This window comes from Phodopus roborovskii, unplaced genomic scaffold (genome assembly GCF_943737965.1).
Source record: "Phodopus roborovskii unplaced genomic scaffold, PHOROB, whole genome shotgun sequence".
Lineage (NCBI taxonomy): Eukaryota > Metazoa > Chordata > Mammalia > Rodentia > Cricetidae > Phodopus > Phodopus roborovskii.
Window position 1 is genome coordinate 8,301,415 of NW_026126409.1, and position 23,672 is coordinate 8,325,086.

At 43.3% G+C, this 23,672-nt stretch overlaps 1 protein-coding gene across 1 annotated transcript in view; it reads right to left on the reverse strand.

The window, feature by feature from the left end:
• Efnb2 (ephrin B2) overlaps window positions 1-23,672 on the reverse strand; it is a 43,201-nt gene that overhangs the window by 14,633 nt on the left and 4,896 nt on the right. Inside the window, exon 2 of the mRNA XM_051181962.1 lies at window positions 6,626-6,909. Coding sequence (XP_051037919.1) covers window positions 6,626-6,909 — 284 coding nt within the window. The remainder of the gene's footprint in view (window positions 1-6,625; window positions 6,910-23,672) is intronic.

The window sequence follows — 23,672 nt, forward strand, 5'->3', positions numbered from 1 at the left end:
TGTATGTATATGTATGATGCATGCTCCAGTGTGTCTAACCCCCTGCACTGTCATGTGTGTGCTTTGCATATCTGTATAGTATAGTCACTATTATTTTCTATGCATACTGTCTTTGCTACCCCTACACACACACCATGCATTTCTGCATGTTCTCTTTAAAGTGCATGCGTGGCCCAAGAGCCACAGCTACACACTTACAATGGTGTTCTACAGGTTTGGTGGCCCTGTGTTGGGTTTTGACCCTGACATTCATGGTGTGTAAAGTGTTCTAAGCCACACTGGGTTTCCTCACAGCAGTGAAAACTGTTTTATTCCCTGTGCTGCTACACTTGAAAGTGAGACAGGCATGAAGGCCACAGCATTTCCCCAAGGATCAAACACATCCAAACTCACAGTCAGAGCTTTAGGGGTAAATGTATTAGATTTTCTCAATGTAACCTTTTTTCTCCATCCAAATGTCTATCTATGCCCCTTGGCTATTTTTTTTTTTTAGTGTTTTATTTTATTTTAAAATTTTATCTTCATGATGAATATTTAAGTGTTGTTAAGAAACGTGTCCTCTTTTATCCACTAGGTCTCTCATATTGTTCAATTATTTATAAATCTATGTGAATGTTAACAAGCCATAAATACAAGGGTAAAGATATAAAGATGAGTTTCATGAAATAATAAGGACAGTTTTATTCTGAATAATCCCTGAATAACTTCTTGGCTATGATAAGTCCTTTCTCAACTTACTTATTTTGCATTATGGTGTTTATTTTTCCTCAATCTTTGCTCCTCACTCTGGGATTCTGTCGTTTCATCATTGGCTACTTTCAGAGCAGGGAGTGTAATAGCTGGACTATATCTGTGTGGCTTACTTGAGATATGCTGTCCCCATTTCCCTGGAGATGCCAAGGATCATGAACAGAGTCTCTACCCATGGTAGCCTCATCCTCTGCTGCCCTCCCCACCACCAGGGCTAGCACCCAGGTGGTCATGACTCTACTAGACTCAGGAAATCTGACTGTCTCAGTATAACCCAAGATTGGCAGAAGCAAAGCTCAGCTTTCTTTATATTAAATTCATCATGGATCCTCCTGATCTACTCTTGGAGAGGCTTCCCTACAGACGGAGCCCATGTGGCAAACCTGGCATGAAGAATGATAAAGAAAGAATATTCTGGGTACTGGAGAACCACAGCATGTGAGAGGCTGGTGAGCTAGAAAGTGTGTCAAGAGTCCTCCCTGTCTGAGTCTTCATGGTCTGTCAAGGAACCTGCTAGCAAGCTCAGGCAGTTCCAGAACATATCACATATAAATGTGTGCTTCTTTGTCAAGAGAAGCCAAAGGACTGTAATGACAGTCAAAGAAGACCAAGTGGGAAGATGCAATGTATAGAATTGCCCAGAGTGACTGAGGCTGGGCAACCCTCTGTGAGTTTATTTATGTCCAGACTACAAGCCAAGATACTTTCTATACCCATCCTTCCCAGGTGCACTGTCCCACAGTGAAAGCCCAGTTTTGCCTTCAGCCTTCGGTGTCTCACTTCCTCCCATTCTAATGTTAACTTGTACTTGGCTGAAGGCCATAAGCCATCTGATATATTTTTCCTCATAGGAATTCACATCTACTTCAAGACCAAGTGTCTCCATGATGCCCATTTTAAAGATGAGAAGACATAGGTAGGAAATCTGCTTATGTTACTTGTCTATTGGCACATAAAGCCCAGGGTTGCCAGACTTGGACTCAACGCTCTTCTGCCAACATGTGTTTCTAAGTGTGGCCCATACTCATCCTCTGTGCCTTCAACTGTATGGTCCGTAGCAAGATTCCATCACGAAAAGAGCTATAGAGAAAACTAGAACTGTGCTTAAATGCTTCAGCTCCACAACTGGGGGTGATGGAGGTATTAGACACAAATCTCACCACTGAGATAGGGGACAGGAAGATAGGACAAAGTTTATGTATCCCTCAGCTGTCTAGTATGTAATGAAGGGAGTGTGGCTGCTGTTAAACAAATAACCCATCAAATAAACTTCATAATCTCTTTATGGCTGTCATGTGTTCCTACATGTTCTAAAAGCTATCTTCATGTCAAGGGGCCTCTGAAAGCTGCTCTGGGATTCATTACTTTTCCAAAGAAATATAACAGGACACACAGTATATGTTAATGTAACCTGCCACACTCATCACCCAAAATGAGTACATCAAAGCTAGAAAAAAGAAATAAATAAAATAAAAAGAAGTGTAGCATATGTTCAACCAAATAAGGAACAAACTATTATTTTGGCTCTTTAGTACTATTATTTGGTTTTATTTGTGCAAATATTTCTCTTTATTTTGTGATTTTGGTTTTTTGCTCCAAAGTGGAAATCATGCTTTTAAAAATTTCATCAGTGTCTGTAAAGCACAGTTTGCACACATTCATTAGAGAGACCTAAGAAATGGAGGTTCTTCCAGACCCGATGGCTCAACAAGGAAGGCTGGGCATGGAGAGCTGTCTCTAAGAAGACCACTCAGTGAATTCAGTAACAACCTAACGATCTTCAGAAATGGTGACTTGCAGATGATACCAGACGTCTATATGACCTGCCAAGGGGCATATATCTATATTGATAGAAACTGCATAAAACACAAGGCAAGGTGCAGCCTGAAGTTTGTCTGCAGCACCCCCAGGGGGCGGGGCACTTGGTCACCTGAGGTGTAAAAATAGAAGCATTTGATTTCACCTCCCACTCTTGTAATCTCTTGTGTAGACTTAGCAAAGTTTCATCTCAGGTTGGGTATCAGCCCACAGCACCAGCCTCAGGACAGTGTTTCAAGGCCAACACAAGGAGCCTGCTGGTTCAACCCTAAAGAGGCAAGGACGGTTTCTCTAAGAAAATGTCAGTTGGACACTCAGAAGATGGATGCTTTTCCAATACAAACTGGACAGCTTGTTTATAATACTCTATCCAACAGCAAACTTCTATTGTAAATGGATAATATCAGAAGATGCAGTTATTCAATAAACAATAAAATGAAAGACTCAATAAAAACAACTATGGGTTATGGGAAAGCCAGCTCTGTTTTTAAGGTCATCAGGAATTTGAACACAATGAAGAGCAGGATTTTCTCAGACTACACTGCCACAACATCCCTATCTTCAGATCACTCACGACCAGACCAGAAGAGTTTATTAGTTTTGCAAATTAAGCCCAAGGCTAATTACTGAAATGGGTCACTTGAAAAGTCAATTCTAAACACAAAGAAGCCCCATATGTATCATTTTGCCACATGTCAAAGCAAAAAACTGTTGTGGAGGAGGATTAATGAGGAGGCCTATCGTTCTACCATGTCACTTCTTAAGAGAACTTGGTGGGTATAAAAAACAGTTTCAATTACACATTAATGTTTACTATAAAACTCATGGATGCAGTGTAACATCACAAGTCAAATGAAAAGTCCTTGTTTAAAAAGAAAAACAAAACAAAACAAAACAAAAAAATCGGGGGCCAGATCCTGCTGGGTTTAACTGGAAAGTGTCGTTGACACAGCAGTGGGTCTATATGTCTGACTATTAGTGTTTGGATTACAGTGATAAAATAATATTCTAGAGAAGGAAATTAAAGTGACTTCCTCATTAAGCTCAGGCAACATAAGTAAGACATAAGGCTCTGAACTCCTGGGAGATAGCCTGACACCGGTGAAGCCATGTGTACATCCCCACAGAGGCATACCAAGGACGCCTCCGCCTCCAAACCACAGCTGCTCCTTTGCCCCCAGGATGGAGCAAGCATATGATACTCCTGATGCTGCCTGGGGTGAAAGTGCCCAGCGGCCAGCTGCTAAGCCCTGGAGTCAGCAGAATATACCATCATTTGCAATCTCAAAGGGAACCGATGCTTTACAACACTAAAAATATCCTTGTGAATCTAAGTACTTCCTATTGTGCTACCCAGCCATCTTCATGAATGTACTAGTATAAAGATTATTGCCTGCACACAGCTTCCTTCTGGAAAAAAAAAAAAAAAAAAAAAAAAAAAGAATGTGACTCTGTGTGTGTATGTGCATGTGCGCATACACGTGCATCCTGCACATATCTGTTTAATAAGACACTGGTGGCTTCTTCAAATCCCTTGACTGCTTTGATGCTGTTTTAAAATTTGATCTTATCATTTCCCTCCTTTCAAGGGAACTTGCAGTGGACGCTGCTGTAGGGTGTGTGAGAAACTGGCTTCTACATGTTGCTAAGTGTTTGAATACTCTCTTCTGCCTGTGACGTGGGGGAAGCCTTTCAACCTTGCTATAAGCAGTACTGGGTTTCCTGGAACAGCCCTGAGCCACTCACAGGCCTGGGAACATCTTGTTACAAGCAACATTCTCACAGTGCCTCATTGCTTGACAGCCAAGGTTCTATTGTTAAGATGCTGTTTAGTTATTGAATGTATATGAGAATCTTGCATGTAGAGTAGCCTAGCTTTCAGCTTAAGACCCTCTTGCTTCAGCCCCCAGAATCACAAGCCACTCCATGCTTTGAGGAGGCAAATCCTAACTCTGAGTACAGTTTTGGGCGTCAGAGTAGTGAGGAGCATAATATAAACCTGTTAACATGGTTTAATGGGGTCTCCAAAACAAAACAAAAAAAAAAAAAAAAAAAAAAAAAAAAAAAAAAAAAGAAAGAAAACCAAATAGGCACCATTATTGGTTAGATTGCTATTTTAACTACAGATTAAACTTCATGTGCAAATCCAAAGCCAACCTCTCACCTTGATGAAGAGCAGTTATGACAGGTTCACTATGATGCACTGAGAGACACTGGTAAACTGATCATTTAGCTGCATTTTGTGTATATCATTTGAAATTAAAGGTTAAACCTCTACTGTTTACCAAGCTTCCACTTGCCCTCCCCCTGTAGGAAGCTGGGATTTCAATGCCATCTTTTTGGAATCTAAGCTTAAGATGGAGAATGGAGCTAGGCAGGCCTGCTGGTAACCCTACCCAATGAAGAAGACCCCGGATTTCTTTTGACACCATTTTCAGGGTCAGACATTTCCCATCTTGGGAACAGCTGGCCTCTTCCAGCACATGTTCATCCTTCTCTCTCCCTTCACTAGGAACAGTAACCTTCTGAAGGGGACTAATCTGGGGTCAGTTTCATTTTCTCCAAGTCATGCTAGATCATGTCATCCATTAAAAGTCTTTATTCATACGCATGTTTCCAAAAGCTTAGCTTTCACTTATTTTACCTTGTAACTACTTTATGTCTTCAAAGATGGCCCCATCATCTTACTATCCCTGGCTGCCTGGTTCCATTTTACCTGCTTTTATTTTCAGTTTGTGATAATTATTTCATTAAACATCTAACCTACTGTTTTCTCCTTTTTGTTTTGTTATTGTTAGAAATCTATTTTCTATGTATCATATTACCTTCATAAATTGGTTCTCAGTCTCTGTGGCATTTAAAGCAACAGACAAGATAATTACTGCCTGTGACCACCTTTGCTTTAATTACTAATGTAAAAAATACATAGCAAGGAACACTAGATGAATATACAGTGAATTGCTGCTTCTGTGATATAAAGAGAAGTTCGTAACTGGAGAAAGCCAGACTCCCAATCTAATGATAGGGTGGTAAGGGAGCCAAGCCAGAGACCAGCTGCACCCCAATGAGCTGAAGTCTAGAGAAACAGTAAAGAATGTAACTGGAGGGCTGGGGTTGGAGCACAGTGATCAAGTACTTGCCTGCCCTGCATGAATCAGGAGTTTCATGTTAAATACTACAATTTAAAACAACTACAAAAAGCCCACAAACAGTATACCTTGAAAGCAAACAAATTAACTGGAATCTCATTGCTTCAACCATGCATGTGAGTGGCTGCCTCTGAGTAACAGATTTCACTGTACCAAGCCAAGACCCATGACACTGAGAACAGGCCTGGTTGGTGCTAGCTATGATGTGCGCACAGTAGGTATGTGTCACGATAGACACAGCTCACAAATGCACTTCAGATACACACCAATGAAATCTATCCTCTACCCCTGAAATAATGCCACATCATTATGACAGATGCAGGGGTATCATTCAGGCAGTACACCTACGCTTTACTCTTTTTTATCATGACTTAACATGCCACCCATACTGGCTCTTGTCTATGAGCCACATGCTACTAAGCTCTGAGCTCTGCCTGTCTGGAATGATGGTATCATGGCAAAGTGTACCACTATTACATTTTGCTCTTTGGAGTCCTAACTTGGAAACACAAACCTTAGAACAGAATGCACACTAAACAAATGAATGGATGGATGGATGGACAGATGGAAGGATGGAGAGAAAAATCATCACACAGATTTACCTATCAAAACCTCACCAAAGGTCCTTAAAGATGTTTTTTGTTAGTAGCGATGCTACGTCCCTTCATATAATTTACTTATTTCAACACCATAAGAATCCTGGCAAGTCTGCCCTGCTGAGTATTTATATTTAACTAATACTTGTTACTATAGGGTCCCAAATTTCAATTAATGCTTTTGGAAAAAAAAAAAAGACAAAGCTTCATAACAAATTATTTAGCACATTAATTTAAAGGAAACATAAATCAATACAAACCTAGTTAGCTTTTCCCAATGCCTACAAAATAGAAAGCGAGAACTATACTTACATATAATGTAGTAATCTTTGTTCTTCTGAAATTCTAGACCCCAGAGGTTAGGGCTGAATTCTTGAAACTTGATGGTGAATTTCACATCTTGGTCTGGTCTGGCACAGTTGAGCAGGGGGGTATTCTCCTTCTTAATAGTGCATCTGTCTGCTTGGTCTTTATCAACCATATAAACTTTATAATATTCATACTGGCCAACAGTTTTAGAGTCCACTTTGGGGCAAATAATATCCAATTTGTCTCCTATCTGTGGGTATAGTACCAGGCCTTGTCCGGGTAGAAATCTAAAAAGCATAAAAGAAAAGCCACTGAGTTGATAAAAGTGAACACCCTTAAAGACAGGCATCTAAGAGCATTATGCTGCCAATCAACCTCCACCACAACATCTCAGTGCGAACTTGGATTGTCTTCAGGGGAGGAGCGTTTTAGGAATTTACCTCAGAAAACAAAAGGGTGAACTCTTCCCTCCTTTGAGCCATCAGGTGGGCACAGCTTGCTGACACTTGGCCCCCTGCTCCCCGCCCCCACCCTTGTAATATTCCAATACTCTTTTGTGCAACTTTGCAACAACTCTTCCCTAGTGGTGAGTCAGACCTTCCCACCTGCTTGTTATTTTTTAACCATCGGCATCGCGGTTTATTGGGCATACCAGAGAGATCTCATCAATTCCAGGAACAGCGCATGCCCGGAACCTTTGTTGTCCTGGTAGTTTCCATGTGCTGTGTTGATGTTAATTAACAGACAAGTTTCATCAAGAATGTTTCAAATTACTTATCATAATTAGTCAGTCACTGATCAAACAATGGGTTTTTATTACAAAGAACAAAAGAAATGTCTTACAAACCCATAAAAGATAACCAGAAATAATTAGCATCGTATTGATTCAGCTGCAAGATAAAGAGCCCTCTCCTTGTGAGGACAACAAGTACCTCCTTGGTCTACAAATCTTCCCTCCCCTGCCCTCCCCTGAGATGTATTTACCCCAATTAATTCTTCGAAGCAAATCTTTAGAACTAAGACTACTGATACCAAATCCCTTGGATGCTCCTAGCTAAAAGCTTCTCCTCCTTTCCTTTCTTGCTGGCCATATTGCTGAAAGATCTTCCCTAATGGGGAGTTTCCCTGAGACACTGAAACAAGAGCTGCCTAATGAACATCCTTCTGCAAGTGCTAACACTAACAACACACTCAGAGAGAGTGGCCAAGCCTGCAAGCTCATTAAACTATTAAAGCTCCAGAACAAAGCATGGCCTCCCAATCCTTTCAGCCTGGACTCTGGCATTATTTAGCCAGAGAGGCCCACCAGCCTTGATGACCCTTGGGGCCAGCATGAAGCAACAGATAAGGGAAGGATGACGGGGCTCCCAAAGTTCAAATCCACATCAACCTTGGTGATTTATGTAACAAGCGGCGGTTCTCTTATGTGGCAGAAAGTACAAGGGACATTTTAGACTCACATTCAAAACTGATAGTTTAAATTAAAAAAAAAAAAAAGTACATGTCCACAGTGTATCTTGGTCCTATCCATACCCCACTCCTTCCCTCCAGGTCCCACTGATCACCCCCCCATGTTCCTTTCTCTCACAGCTTCATGTCTTAAAATAAATCACTGAAACCCTTTTAAGGTGCGTGTGTACGTGCGTGCGCGCGTGCGCACACACACACACACACACACACACACACACACACAGCATATGCACAAGGTTGCTTGTTATTTCCTTGGGTGTTATTGAACAGCCTCAAAGAGAAGGTGATCCACTGACACCAGTTTTTTTATTGTTGTTTAGTTAAATTAGTCCCTTTAGGCAAGAACATATGCTATTTACTGTTCACTCACTTAAAAACCAAAACTGGTACAGGCAAGAAGGCCTGGTGGATAAAGGTGCTTGCAACCAACCCTGATGACCCAAGTTCAATCCCAGGGACCCACAAAGTGGAAGAAGAGATCCCCCAAGACATACTCTGACATGTAGAGCACAATGCCACTTGTACTAATCCTCCCGTGGAAACATGAATGAATATTTTTCTTAAGGTGGTGAATACATTTAAATTGAAATCTTTCTGTGAAGCAGAACTCCAAATGAATTTATAAAATTGTGACAAATTTAAAATACCCATGTGTTTATTGCTGAAGCATTCTCTGTAACTTTTAACAAACTGAGAGAATTACTAGAGCCTCTCTGGTGTTTTCCCATAATTCTCCCCCAAACTGTAAAATTACAGAAGCCCAGGAACTGAAGGGCTTCTCTTCAACTCACAATTTCTAGGTAGCTCTTTGTTGGATGAAACTCAACAAAGCTCCACAAGGCCCAAACATTACCCTACCCTTTTCACCTTTTCTCCAAAGTGGTCCTAAAGTGTCCTGTGGCTTTAGCAGGACAAGATGGGGACAAGAGGTACTACTCAAAACTCTAGGAACATTACATTGTTCACCTCCCTGTTTCTTACCTTCTTGTGTTTATTCCTCCACCTTCAAAGGAAATCCTTAAGGTTTACACAAACCAACTGGGCCAATTCCTACCCGGGGCTTCCCAGCCTGCTTCACATTTTCCCACTCCCTAATCGGTGCCTTTTACAGTTAGTGTAGCTGGCAGTGTGGACATCATGTAAAGTGCTAGCTGGCCTTGGTACATGTCTCCTATATAAAAAAATTAGTCTGTCCTTGAGGCCAGTCCTTTCACCATCTTGCAGGGGGAGGGCACTGCAGAGGGCTGTCCTCCAAGCACAGCCATCATTTTCATCAGGACAGCTGCGCCTGCTCGCAAGAGTCCTTGGATGGGGCCTGTTGCCTGTTGACATTCCCCTCACAGAAAGGGGTGGGGAAGATCAATGCACCTTGGGACTCTGTGTGCCCCCTCCTTCACCTGCCAGATAGCTGCATGTAATTCTGACCCATGGCCTTGCATTCTCTAGAGATGCTAGCATTTATAAACTGTGAAAGGTGATGGAAGGCAAACTCCATCGATGCAGCTACACAAATCACCATCCATGCTGGGAGAAGACTATTCAGTGGCATGGCTACTCTAGGATCACCCATACCCTCATAGGCAAACCCAAACCAAACTTTGATGGAATCATACTTTGGTTTGTTGTTGGTGTCCTATGAGGAGGGAACAGGCATTTGCATCCATCTCTCCAGGGAAAGAGTTCCCACAACACATTCTCATATATTCCAGGCTGGCTGGGAACTTACTGTGTACATGAGGCTAGCCTAAACTGCTGATCCTCCTGCCTTCACTGCCTAAGTGCTGGGATTACAAATGGGTAGCAATATGCCTAGCAAGTCACATACTGATCAGATGCTCTGAGTGACATTAATAGCTGATAACCTGGTCTCCAGGAGCTAACAGCTGAGCTCCCTGAATGTGGGCTGCTCCCACATGTGTGACTCCACAGCAAGTGCACATGCGTTTGGTGTATAATAATGCTCACAAAAATTATGTCCTAGTGGAAAAACACTAGTGAGCAAATGGAAGCTAACAACACATACTAACGACAAATTAAGTGCCCTAAATTGATGGCAGGTCACAGGCAAGATTGGCGCTCTGAAGACAGGCCATGTCACTAGGGCAGATAAATAGAGGAACCAAGCTGAGGCATCATTCCGCTGACTGTCCTCAGGCAGTTTCTGACCCTGGCTCTCCACAGCCTCTGACAACCCCTTGTTTAAAGCACAAGCCACATCATCCAGGGCTGCTAACCACAAAACCATGACCAGTATGATGCAGAGATGAGCCTTGCTCCCCTCCCCTCTCATCCCAGAGTCTAAGCCACACATGTACACCTTGTAGAAGAGTAAAGCTCCCCAGGGGGAGAGTGATGAAACCCAATAGGAAAAACTCTTCCCTGCCCTTCTCAGATCCCACTGTATCACATTGATATCTAAGTCTGGTTTTGTGAAATGCATGCTTTTCTAAATCAAGGTTTTCATAGATAAGCTACAAAGTTAAAGGGAAGGGAAAGGAAGTCAATAAACACTCAGGCTTGCAAGAATCCTACAGAGAGCTATAGAAAACTATCTGCCTTGTCTACTATGGTTGGGCCAAACAGGGCCTTCTGAGATTGCCACCTGGTATTCATCCCTTGCTCTTGGAGGCAAAGGGTGAGAAAGAAATGGACCAACCACCTAGAATGTATACTTTAGATGTAAAGTTATAGACTAACTCCAAATGTTTCGGGTAGTGTTTAACAGCAAATGCAATGCCTCTCAATCACCTTTTAAACACAAGGCCATAAAATCTGTCATATATAATTAAGTCAGTAAACAGGTCTACTTTTGAAGCTATGGATTTGGATTTGTCTTCCTTGATGTTTCTCGAGAGAGGCTAATATGTTAGTCAGACCTCATACACACCCGCACCTGGAATATTTGGCAACACTCAACAACAATGCACTGCAGAGGTGACCCTGAGAAACTGTTTAAAATTTACAGTGACAACAACTGGCTGATGTTAACTTACTGGTGGGGATCCACACATTCTGACTTGTTTTGGCATAGTAAAACCAGTCACCACTCACACCATTTGAACAGAGGGGTGAGTGTTCAAGGACAGGGACAAGGCTCCTGTCCTAGCTAGAACATAACAGAGTCAGATGGCCCCTCTCCATGTTGGCTCCTGAATTCTAGCACTGTGCCATCTGCCTGCTGGGAGCATGCGCCACACCATAGCAGCCTAGGCACTGCCTCCAGCTCCGTTACTTTCCCTGGGGAGCTCCTGGGGGCTCATGGGGAACACTGAGCAGAAACCAGCCACTCCTCTGGTTTCCCTCGGTGAATCATTTCCAAGTAGACAATAGATTCCATGACTTTGACTCAGATAGAGAGAGAATGGAACTGGAATAAAATAGGCAACTCTGAAGTAGGGTTTCCAAAGCCAGAGGCCTGGTGTAAAATGATTTGACACCAGAATCTATTTATACCTGTGGGTTGACTATTGATTTAACTCAGGTTTGAAAAGTCATTTGCCAAACCCGAATCCAACGCAGTGTTCAACACAGTACACTTTGGGCAACTCTAATGATCTACAACTAGACATTAATATTTAGTAATCTAAATTAGATCTCTAATAATTCAAATTAGACACCTCAACTTCATACTGCTCACTGAAAAAAAATCTACTAACATCACAAGACTTAATATTCTTTAATGTTCGTAGCTGAGAACATAGCAGAATTAATGAGCAGAAGAGGAGAAAAACCCAAGCCAGGCTGGTTTAAAATGCTGGAATAATGCATGGAAAACATAACCAGCTGACTGAGTTGGAACTATGATTTTTGTGGGTATAACAGACCATGTCATCAGGAGCCTGGGAGCAGATGGAGGTGAGTGTTGGCAGATTGGCCTCTGACCTTTACCTTGTTCCATAGGATAGATGAGATACTTTGGGGGATGGCTGAGCTATAGACTTAAAATCCCACTCTATCACTTCTCTCTCACCAGGAAAATCCCAACATTCCCTGCATGGACCTCAGTGCAGAAACTCACTACTACATTATGTGTGTTTCCTCACCATGGCAAAACACAAAGGCTAACAGAATAAATTACTGTACAGCTACTTGATGTTGATGCTGTCCTTGACTGCACAGGTGAAGTCAAGAATGCATGCACAGCCAATTTCTGTCTCTAGTGAATTGGGCCAGGTAGAGCCCCTCCAGACAGGAGGGCAATGCAAGCCGTAGACAAGCGAGAAACAGCTTCTGATAACAAAACGTCAGCTGCTACCTAAGACAATTCACACAGAAAAATCGATTTACCTATTTCCTATTGCTTCACCGTCTGGTCAAGTATAAAGTATCTATGAAGTATGTCCCCACAGCTCACAGGGAATATGACACAGGCACAGAAAACTGAAGGGGAGGGTGGGGGACAGTAAGTTTTCCTACTCGAAGAACATTGCAAAGCCAGCTGCATAAGAGAATACACAGCACATCCTACAAAAAAGTGTAGACTCCCTTCTATTTAAAATGACATCTACAACACTCTCACATTTTGTAGTGTCATTTTGGTAAATCAGACTGCATACAGAAAGGTGGCCCTGAGAGGTTCACGCCACAATTATCTTGGTCTGGGTGAGTGATCACTGAGCTGCTCCTATACAGCAGATCCACCTGAAGATGCATTCCCTGAAGATGCCCCACTGTTAGGCAACCAGGGACTGTGTATGACCACTGGAAACAGACACATCTGTAAAACATGTGGTGTGTACTGGACTGACCACAAAGACCAACACAGACAACCTTTCCACTGATAGTCAGTTACCTGCAGCCATCCTGGGCTATGGCGACTTTTTTAGGAGTCTGCGGGTTCTAAAGTTCTCTTCATTAAGCAGTGATTCTGTGAGCACCTCTCTCTCTCACACTCTCACTTTTGGTTTTTCCAGACAGGGTTTGTCTGTATTGCTTTGGAGCCTGTCCTGGAACTAGCTCTGTAGACCAGGCTGGATTAGAACTCACAGAGACCTGCCTGTCTCTAGGCCTTACTAGTGATGGGATTAAAGGTGTGCACCACTAACGCCTGGCAAAGACATTACTTTTTAATGTACAGCTTCAAAGACAAAACTTCCTGGGTCTAAAGACACAAATCTGTAACCCCAGCTACTCAGGAGGCTAGAGCAAGAGGGTCACAGTCCTGATGGCTGTCTTCACTACGAAGTGAGTTCAAGGTCAGGCTGGGCAACTCAGTGCAAACATGTCTCAAAATAAAAAGCAGAGGAAAGAACTGTGGAGACAGTTTAGCTTCTGAATACCTGCCTATCAAGTATGTGATTAGGATCAACCCCCAGGACTCCAAAAGTTCAAACAATAAATATGCATAGAAACCTGAACTAGTTCTTTGAACTAGCTTTCTTAGCTTTGATTTTGAAATTATTTTAAATGTTTGAAGCTTATACATCTTCTAACTTTCTGATGTAAAGCCTTAGAATGGACAGGGTAGTCTATGCCCACTAAACAGCTTCTCTAGTCTACAAATGTAGAACAGATGCTTATCCAAGCTAATGAAAAATAAGAGATAAACAGAATTAGATTTCATCAATGAGCAAATCAGGAAGCGGGCTGACATTCTTAGGGGACGAGCTTTACAAACTGGGTCATCCTAGAAGGTAGAAAACCTCAAATCACATTAAGGAACCAGATTATTCCTGAGCCAGCATTGTATATCAAGGATACTTGAAACTTACCACGTTTTAGGAGACATACCTTTCTCCATAAAATGCTTGTATTGTTATTTTTAACTCAGTAGTAAAGGCCACAGGGAAAGGGGACAGCCATAGTTCATCCTCCACTGTGTGGACACGAAAAACCCTCATGTCAAGCCAGTCCCTGGTCCTCAACTCTGCACTGCCTTTGATGTCCATACGCAGCTAGGCCAGCATTACACATCAGAGGAAGATTCCTTTCTGGAATGTTCTGTGCAGTTGGGAGTATGAATACTCCCCAAGAAAGGCTTCGAGTCATGGGTGTGTGAACTTGATAAACAGGCAGAATATGCAATCTTGTGTTACCTCCGTGCTGCAGTAGCTTAATCTGCTGGGCTAGACATGCCCCCACACAGGAGGTCTGTGATAATAAAATGAATAAGTAAAAGAGTAGCTAGCACCCAGGACAGACATGGCAATAGCTTCCAGAAGAAATGCTTGGGAAAGAAACACCCCTCTTTTTAGTGAGTAGCACTGTACTGCCCCCTTTGGTACTTTCTTTCACATTAGAACAAGTTTCCACTCAGGCTTATTCTGAAACCAGAGAAGTAGTGGGTTGCAGCAGCTAGCTACAGGGTGTCAGGTTCACACAGAACTAGGTTACCAGACACCATCTTAGAGTAACAAGTAATTACCCAGAAACTTCCAGCAAGAGCACCACTGTCTCCTCGGTGGCTTCAAGCCTCCAAGAAGTAGGTAGTAATTGGAGGCTCTAACTGACATTTTCTGCTTTGATTCGAATGTGTATGTGTGTTGGAACAGCGGCCTGTTTTCACAGGTGCCCCTTTTCTTTCTGTTTTTTCTAAAACAAATACTCTGTGCAACTTGAACCCGATTTATTCAAGGACAAGAAAAGGGGCCTAAAAACAGGCTGTACAATTGGGGACCATTAAAGTGTTCCAAATTCGAGACAGGGAGGGATGGGGAGGGAGTGTGCATTTCAGACTTCACACCGACCACAGACCAAACCTTTTCAAGAGCCGAAAGACGAGAAGAGCAGAAATCCAAGCGCCTGTAGAGTACACAGCCCTGGAACCAGTTCGGCAACTCCACCAGGTGAGGAGCTGACCTGGGCACTGAAGGGAGGCCCCATGGCCTGGACCTGCCATGCAGTCACACCATGGGGAGCACACTTCTTCAAACTTATCATTTCCCTCTGTCTTCCTACAATTGCCAACGGATCTTTGCTTTTATGTTTGCTTGCAATACGATGCTACAAAAACACTGGCAACTAAAGTAAATTTCATCTCGGAGGGCTCAAAGACAATATTCTCACAGTTTAAACAGTTTATTCCCCTCCAGGGAAAACAGTACAGGTATTTACTTCAATTCTGTCCATGTAATTATTTTTACTGTCCAAACACCTTTGCTTCACAAAGGGACACACGTGTAACAGGCTAAGGTTGAAAATGTGTTCTCTACTAATCACCTCCAAGTCAGACTTCAGATACCATCCTTGTTTTTCTTTTTCCTCAAGTTAACAAGCACTATTTAAATCCACTATGGAATTAAGAACAAGACTGGGTCTTCATTAATTGCCCGAGGAATGTTCTTTGCCTATTCTGCCCTCTCCTTCAATTAGAAAAAGAAAGAAGTCTACACAAATTCTGTGACCAGCCAAGGCAAGATGCAAAGGCTAGAGCATGAAGCTGGAGTGCTGGGGATGTGTGCAGTATGCAAGCAGGAAGAGCGATGGTGCATTCCAGACTGCCCTGCTGGCAAGCCGACCAGGCAGGCTCCCTGATTGAAACCCGGATTTCATAACCCCAGTGACATGAGGCATTGCAGCCTTCTTTCACAGCTGTAATTTGTCAGCACCTGTATGGTCATGTTCCCAGCCGTGCTTTTAGCAAGAGTCTATAAAGGAAGGTGGAACCCATGTTATTTATAGGCCAGGCCCTAGAGAGAAAGATGGCTCTCACAGAGAAAGGGGTCCAGAGGGCACCTCCAGCTGGTTCTCTGTTGTTTCACAACCATTTGCTCATTTACCTGAGTGGTGAAGTCACAGGGATGGAAGCCACGTGTAAATTTAACAAGGGGTGAGTGGTTTGCTGCCTCAACATTCCAAGACAAGGCATCCAGCCGGACATGCTGTCCTGTCCCTTTAGCTCTCCCTCCCCTTCATTCCCACCATCATGTGTTTCTTTCTTCACTTACGCAATTCACTCTTGTTCTACTAAGATGAAACCCCTCCCTTTGTTGAGGTGTACAACAAACAGAACCCCACTCCTCCACCACATGCCTCCCGCCCACCCAAAGGTGCCCTCAAACAGGTCCTTGGGCAACAGAAGTAGGAGTAAGTCCACAACAGACAGAAGGGACCATGACACGCAGCTTTCTGGGTCTGAGAAGGGAGTCTCCTTGACAGGCAAGCTTAATAATCCTAGCAAACAGTTTACAAGGCTGTGTGCAATAGCTTTACAGGCCCCTAAATGGCAGCTTCCCGGTACTTCCTCCTTCCCAGGCTCCAGGGGGAGGGTCAGGCACAGGTCCCCATGGGTGTGGTAGGAGTTATCTTCCTCCTGCCACAGCCAGTGAAATAAGGGAAAGGAGGGGGAAGAGAAACCCAGTGGGTAACAAAACTGCCACCACCAGAAACGAGAAATGGAATTGGTTCCCGATTGATACATACCACCCAGAACTGTGTCACGTGATGGAAATAGGATCAAATGGTGCTCTGCTATGGTTCTCTTCCCTCCTGAGTTAGGTCCTACCAGTTCCTCCAGCAGGCTGACATTGAACAGCAGAGAGGTGGGCAGGGAAGAGCTGGGGGGGGGGTGGCGATAGGGGGTGCCACGCTGCCACACTTCCAACAGAAGTGGAGATGGTTGCCTTCCCTAGCAGTCTGTTCTGCAGGTAGGCAGAAGCGACACTGTGGCATCCAGAGAACCCTGGGCCCACCAATATTCACTGCCTGGGCTTCCTTAAACAAACTGCTCCAAACTTGCAGAACATCAAAAGCCAGATGGGCTGAACTGAATGAATCCACAGGCAAGAAGCCAGACTCCCCGTTTGCTATAGAAATGGGCCTGGACTTGATTTGAGTCTTCTCAGTTCTGACAAGCTGGAAGCTGGCACGGTTCCCAAAATCCAAAATAAAATGGCATTTAATTGTGACTAGACTTTAAAAAAGATGTCATACTATCTCCTCAGCTTGACACACACTCAGCAGCAAAACTGGAGGTGACTCTGGACCCTTGACTTTCTCCCAGGGGGAACTGGCCAATCCCCAATCCCTTAAATTCCTAAAAGGAAAATGTCTATAGTCAAAGGAGTCACACACAGTAAGTGCATTAATATTGCATGCTGTATAAACAAAACAACAACAACAACAACAACAAAAAACCCTGCCTAGTCATCCTTCAGACAGTCCGATGATGATTCTGCTTTCAGTGGGTACGATCTTGTCAGCTCTGAGCTTCAGAGGGTCCTTTTGGAACTCCCCATCTGGCATAAATGAGAGTCACTTAGCAATTCCAATGAAGAGCAGAAGATCACACTCAACACTTTTCTTTTCTCTACCTTGTGTGTGCTGCTTTGAGCAAATACACGCTTAACTTACTCATAGCCAACCCCTTCTTGTATGCAACAGCATAAAAAAGGGGCACAGAGAATCAAACGGCCAGACAGTAAAACCTTGGCACTTTCAGCTCAAATCTACATCTTAGCTTCCAGGGACCTTGGGTAACTGGGTTAACCAATTCTCCACTAGTATTAAGAGGATATGTAAAAATATTTCCCATTGGTGGCTGCAAGAAGGTTTAATGATGGGGACCTGGAGAGATGGCTCGGCGGTTATGAACACTGACTGCTTTTCTAGGACGTGGGTTCAATTCTAAGCACTGACATCATAGTTAATAACTATCTGTAACTCCAAGATCTGACACTCTCACACAGACACACATGCAGGCAAAAAACACCAATGTACATACGATGAAAATAAATAAATTATAGAAAGAAGGTTTAATGAGCATATATCCAGCAGTTGGAGAGGCAGCTGGTATGTGGTAAGTGCTGTACACAACTGCTGTTATAGAAAACAGGGTCCAACAGGAAGCATGGGTTCTAAACACACAGACACACACATACACACAAAAAGAACGCCATACTGCCCATCCCTGAACCCAGGTTGGATTCATGTATTCACTCAGGGACAAACATCTTTTACTAGGATACACAGAATAGGTTTGGCCAAAGAACTTACTCATTGCACACAGCTGAGCAGTTTAACAAGAATGTCCAGGGCTTGTTCTCACACTTGTGTTCTAAGAAAGCAATGGTAGAGGAAAGCAGAGGAAGAAGGCAGACTGATGGTAGACAGAGCTCCAAGGACCAAAGAGTCTTAAAGAATGGATAGCAATAACAAGCAAGAAGAACAAAATAACTAACACCAGAGAGCTCAAGATATTGGTGTTAGTCTTCTATAACAGAGTGTTCTCATTTTATTTTTCTCTGCATGTGGATGGTATTCAGTAGACACCCGATGAATTTTATGAACAGTGGCTGACACTGGTTTGTTGTGCCAAGCTCAGAACTAGGCCCTTCAAACACATTTAATCCCGGGCACCATTTTATGACTTTCTCCCTCAGCACTGCTGTGTGATTGTCTCTAATTTAAAGCTGAACAAAGGAGTAATATGGAGGATACTGTTCCAAATTGCACAACCAGTAAATGGCTAAGCGGGGATTAGCTACACAGGTAGACTCCAAAACCTGTGTTCCTGATCCAGTATCCTGGCGAAATCAGTCACCTGACCTGACCGTGATGACACTCACTTTTAAAACAGTGGGTACTGAGAATCCCCCAGAGAGGCTGCTGAAATCAAGGACTTGCTGTCCCACAGGATCTGTTTGTTCGACTAGTTGGATTTGACTCTGTGCTATGGCTATTGAGAGGCACCAAAACAAAACAAACACACAAACAGACAAACCAAACAAAAACCCCCACATTACAGACAGTACCCTAGGTTGAAATAAGAGTCTCCTGGCTTGTGTACTGCTTTACTCCAGCAATCTACCATGACTTTGCTTACAGAAAACTTCTGTCTTTAAAAACTCAAGTTTCAGCTCACCTGGACTGCGTCTCCACCCTGAATTGGCCACCTTCTATTTCTCCCCATCCCCTCTACTCACAATAAATACCATCGCATCCCAACATGGAGTGTCCCAGGTTCTATTTGGCCTATAAATCTCAAAGAACAAGGTTTTTTCTGCCTTAACTTCATTCTCAGAGTAATGGATCTGGCCATTAATAAACACTTATTGAATGAATTAATCAAGTTACAACTGTCAACTATCCTAGGCCCTGTGACCTCTAAAAGGAAGGACAGGGGCCAGGGTAAAGGCCAGATTTCCCCAAGGGTCCTAAAGAGCCCTTGAAAGTAGGAAGACTGATGCTAGATTCTACTCCACAAAAGGCTGACCCAAGGCAACAGTTCCAAGTACAGTTTCCCTCCTCCATCAGCAGCTTGTGACATCTTGGGAGCCTGCAAAAGTGTGTATCTTCAAGCCCCACCTGAGTCCCTAGGAATCAAACTCTGGGGTGGGTTCAGAAACCAGTTTTCATAATCCCCAAAGGCATCTTTGGTACCCTTCAGTTCAGGAGCCTTGAATCTGGAGGGTGGATCTTCCATCTCTGACAGCAAGTGATAAGAACATGGGCAGTCAACAGCATTCACCTGGGTAGTGCCAGCCCGTCCCACAAATACTTAATGGATGCCTGTAAGAGTCAGAAGTGAGTGAACTGTTGGGAGAGAGAAATAAGGCAATATCCGCCCCTTGCTTTGTGGATTAGGCAGGTGGTGAGCACCTGAGTGCCTGGATGAGGCCCTGAACACAGAGTCCTGGGGTAACTGCCAGGCCTATAGATTGCAAAGGAAAGCTGAACAGAGATCTCCATCATACAGGAGAATGAATCTAGGGTCTCTCCTAATGGTCTGTTTTCTCACAGAAAAAGGAGATTGTTTGAAAACTAGAAGTACCCAAAACAAGCTATGATAGTTAAGTGGGAAATGACATTTTCTAACTGCTTAAGTTAGATACATTTTGAGTTGGAGATTTACCTGATGTAGCTTGCTCCACTCAATCCACAGGCAATTCTGACTGATGATGAATATTCCAGGGATAGAGTAAGGAAACAGAAGTGTGTGTGTGGGGGGGGGGGGGAGACAAGGAATGAAGGGTTTTGTCAGGTGGTATGAACAACCACGATGTGCCTCAGGCTCATCTGTTATCCCATGAGTGGATGGGAGAGGTCATCTCAAAGACATCTCTGCCTTTGAAGGACAGAAACACAAATGAAATACACACAGGCAAGGAAACAGCCCAGGCAAACACAAAGAAGCAAGCTGTGTCCCACAACACACATACCTCAGTCAAACCAAGGCCTCAGTAAAATCACTTCCTTCCAACACAGATATGCTGAACCTAGGAATAGCGCCTCACACATATTCTAGAGAGATTTAAGATGAGGGTCCACACAAAGTATAGGTGAATATCTTGGTGGTGACAGGGACTTCAGTACTGAAGAAGTGCTATAAATACTGTAATTATAATTAGACATAACTGAAATTCAATGGAGAAAATTAACTGAATTGTTTAACCATCCTGTATAGCACCTATTTACATTCCTGATGAACAGGATGCCATGTGAGTGTGTAGATGACCCCTAGTCCATCCACAGCATTTGGTAAATGCTCCCTCCTTGGTAGTTCGAACTTCTCCCCACTCCCACTATGGAGGATGGAAGGTGTGAATTCTACCTTCTTCACTACAGCCCATCTGTTCTTCCTGTTCTGTTTGGAGAATTACTCTGGGCAGAAAGAAATTGATTTCCTTAAGAAAGCCTTTTCCCACTATGGTTTTAAAATTTGAAACAACAACAAAAAAAAAAAGTTGCTGGGTGGTGGTAGTGCTTGCCTGTAATCCCAGCACTTGGGAGGCAGAGGTAGGTGGATCTGTGTGAGTTCGAGACCAGCCTAGTCTACAAGAGCTAGTTTCAGGACAGGCTCCAAAGCTTACATGGGGAAACCCTGTCTCGAACAAACCAAGTAATAATAATAATAATAATAATAATAATAATAATAATAATAAAATAAATTTTGAAAACAGCAAGTATGTATCACAGACCCAGAATGCTCTGCACTTACATATTTGAATTTGTTCACGGAAGGAAAACATTTGAGTGAGCCACTGCTGATTTAAAGTTGCAACCCCAGAAGGAGGTCTACTTGGAATGTGGCTGCACTGGGAATACTGGTAACCCGTTACCACTGCCTCCCTACTTTTCTGGGCCCTCCATCCTTTCAGAGAATATTTCTAAAACATATCACACAGATATGCCCCACAGGAATGAAGGGTCCAGAACTGTAGCGAAGAGCTCACCACTGCAGTTAGTAAACACATTCAGGGCTTTCTTGCACAGCACTTTAATCACTTTAACCCTGTTCCCGATGGAAGCTGGAGGCCAAGGCGATCCGGCTTCTCCTTTTGTGGCTTGCCTGCCATAAATATGCGCCAGTCTGTGTGTGAAAAGCTGAAGGAGGCCTCCAGCTTGCTGGACATTTATCATTCTCTGTTCCCCGTTAACAAGCAAATACTTTAGCTGAATGGGCCATTAGCAATCATTGTCAAATGGAGAATGAAAGGTGCTAGGATGTGACCAGATTGTAAATTAGAGTATCCCTCTTCTTTGATGAATCTCGATGAATGAAATGGATATTTTGATATAGAATTCAGAATAAAGATAGAAAGGGAGGCACAAAGTGGCAGGTGCTTGGGCATGAGGAGTGGTGTGCAATCACAATGTCTATCATAATTCATTCTCACAGTGGTGAGAAGAAAAAATAAATAAATAACAGTTCGCAGAAGCAGTCCACCTATAGCCGCAAACTATGACCCAGCATGAGAACTAGGGAGAAAGTCAACAAAATGGGTCTAAAGAGAGTACTTAATGTTTAATGATGATCTTTTTCAGAAGCAGAAGAGTTCAGAACCCTCAAGCTCCCATTAAAATAGTTCCCAGACCACACAAGTTAAGTCACATCCAAGACCCATTTCATGAAGAAAGCCCCTTGTCCTGAAGAAATTGTCAGACTTTCCTAAAATGCCAAAGGATGACCATAAAAAGCAAATATATCCTTTCTGGTGGCTTAAACCAATTGTGGGTCTCACTCTGCTCTTGACCTGACGTGGAGTCATGGGCTCTTTTTGTTTAACGACTAAAATGGAAAGTGTGGAGGGCCAGCACTAAAGTCCAGCTCCCTCACACACACTACAGGGGACAGAGGGTAGTATCAGCCAGCAACACTAAAAGTTTTTGTTTTTGCCGTTAGTGCACATCAGCACTATCGGTTTTGGAATCCCGTAATTTGCACCAGGAAGCCCATCCCATCCAATGAAGATTACCAATCACAGTGGTCAGGAAAGCCAGGAACCTCTGGAATCACAAGGCTCCCGGGTTTTGACATATTAGACGGATGATTCAAATTAAACTAAATTTCCTTCTTTTCAATACCCTCACCTGTTATTTTTCTTTTTTTCTTAAATTTCCCCTGGGAAGGAAAAGACCAACCTCAGAGAGGAGCTAGAGGCCCAGGTAAAGGTCAACAGCCCAAACTTTCCTAGGCCTCTTCCACAGGCAGTGCAAAGGGTCCTGGGGGGGGTGGTAAGCCTGAAATCAAAAGGCCTCTGTTTTCTTTTCAGATAATTCAGGCCTTACCTATCTCCCTCTGGTCCCAGTTGCTGCCCAGCAGGTCTCTGCCTGAAGCCCAAATAGATGAAGGCAAGGGCAGTGAAGGGCAGTTAATCCTACAGAATGGCTGCCTCTGTCAGGCCAAGAGTTAAGCAGGAAAAGCTTCCAGGCCCTAACGACCGCAGTGAGCTGTGAGTTTTAATCAGCCTCCATCTCATCTATAAAAAAAGGCCGTCAATGAAAGCTACCTAGGTCATATTATCTTCCACCAATGAGCAAGAACTGTACAGCTTTCCTTCTCGGCTTCAGCCATCCCAGACCACAAGTGGGGCTTTCATGGTCCCTAATCCGGGTTCCCAAGTCTGTGTGGCTCTCGAATAATACCCATCAGCCTGGAGCAAGGCCTGCGCCCCACACCCTTTTCAGGGACGTGTCATTTCTAACATCAAGCTAATCTATATGTTGCCATGGCTTCCCCTTTATCTGCCTTTACATCTTATGAACTGCATGGATTTACCACGTTATTTTTTATCTGAAAGACAGAAAATGGTGGTTTTATTGCCATACAATCAGATTACTGCCGTCTGCTTCTCTATGCCTTTTTACCATACTTCAATCAAAGGGGATCAGTTTCTTTATGCTTTGCCCTTGGTTTACTTTACATCTGTAAAGACGTAGTCTGGGTTGTAATCCCCTTATTAACTATGGCCAGGCTTGATTTGCCTAAAAATAAAAGCAAATTGTGTCAGACCCTTTCACTTTGTTTTTGATTCCGAACTACAAAATGGATTACTAAAGAAATCTTCAGAGTTCACACGGCTGGTATAGTGCTGAATTTAAAATGAGAATTAAACAAGTTAAACAGGGGAACCATGTCAACGGTTTACATCTCCCATCACGGTAAGAAGGGCTGACTGCTTGCTTTTGTATTCTTCGGCTTTATAGAGACAATGAAGCCACGGGAGTTTCTCCAAGCTGTTCCGAACATGTCTCATTTGCTACCCTTCCTTTTTCAGCTGTTCTCATTTCTCTAAGGCCCCCCTTTAAATTCTCCCCTTTAGGGGGGAGGGGCCATACCTAGAGAGAGCTAACCCATCTCTCTAGAAGCTTGTAGTTCTACAAGTTCTGCATATTTTAATCAAAATATTTTAACAGCCCA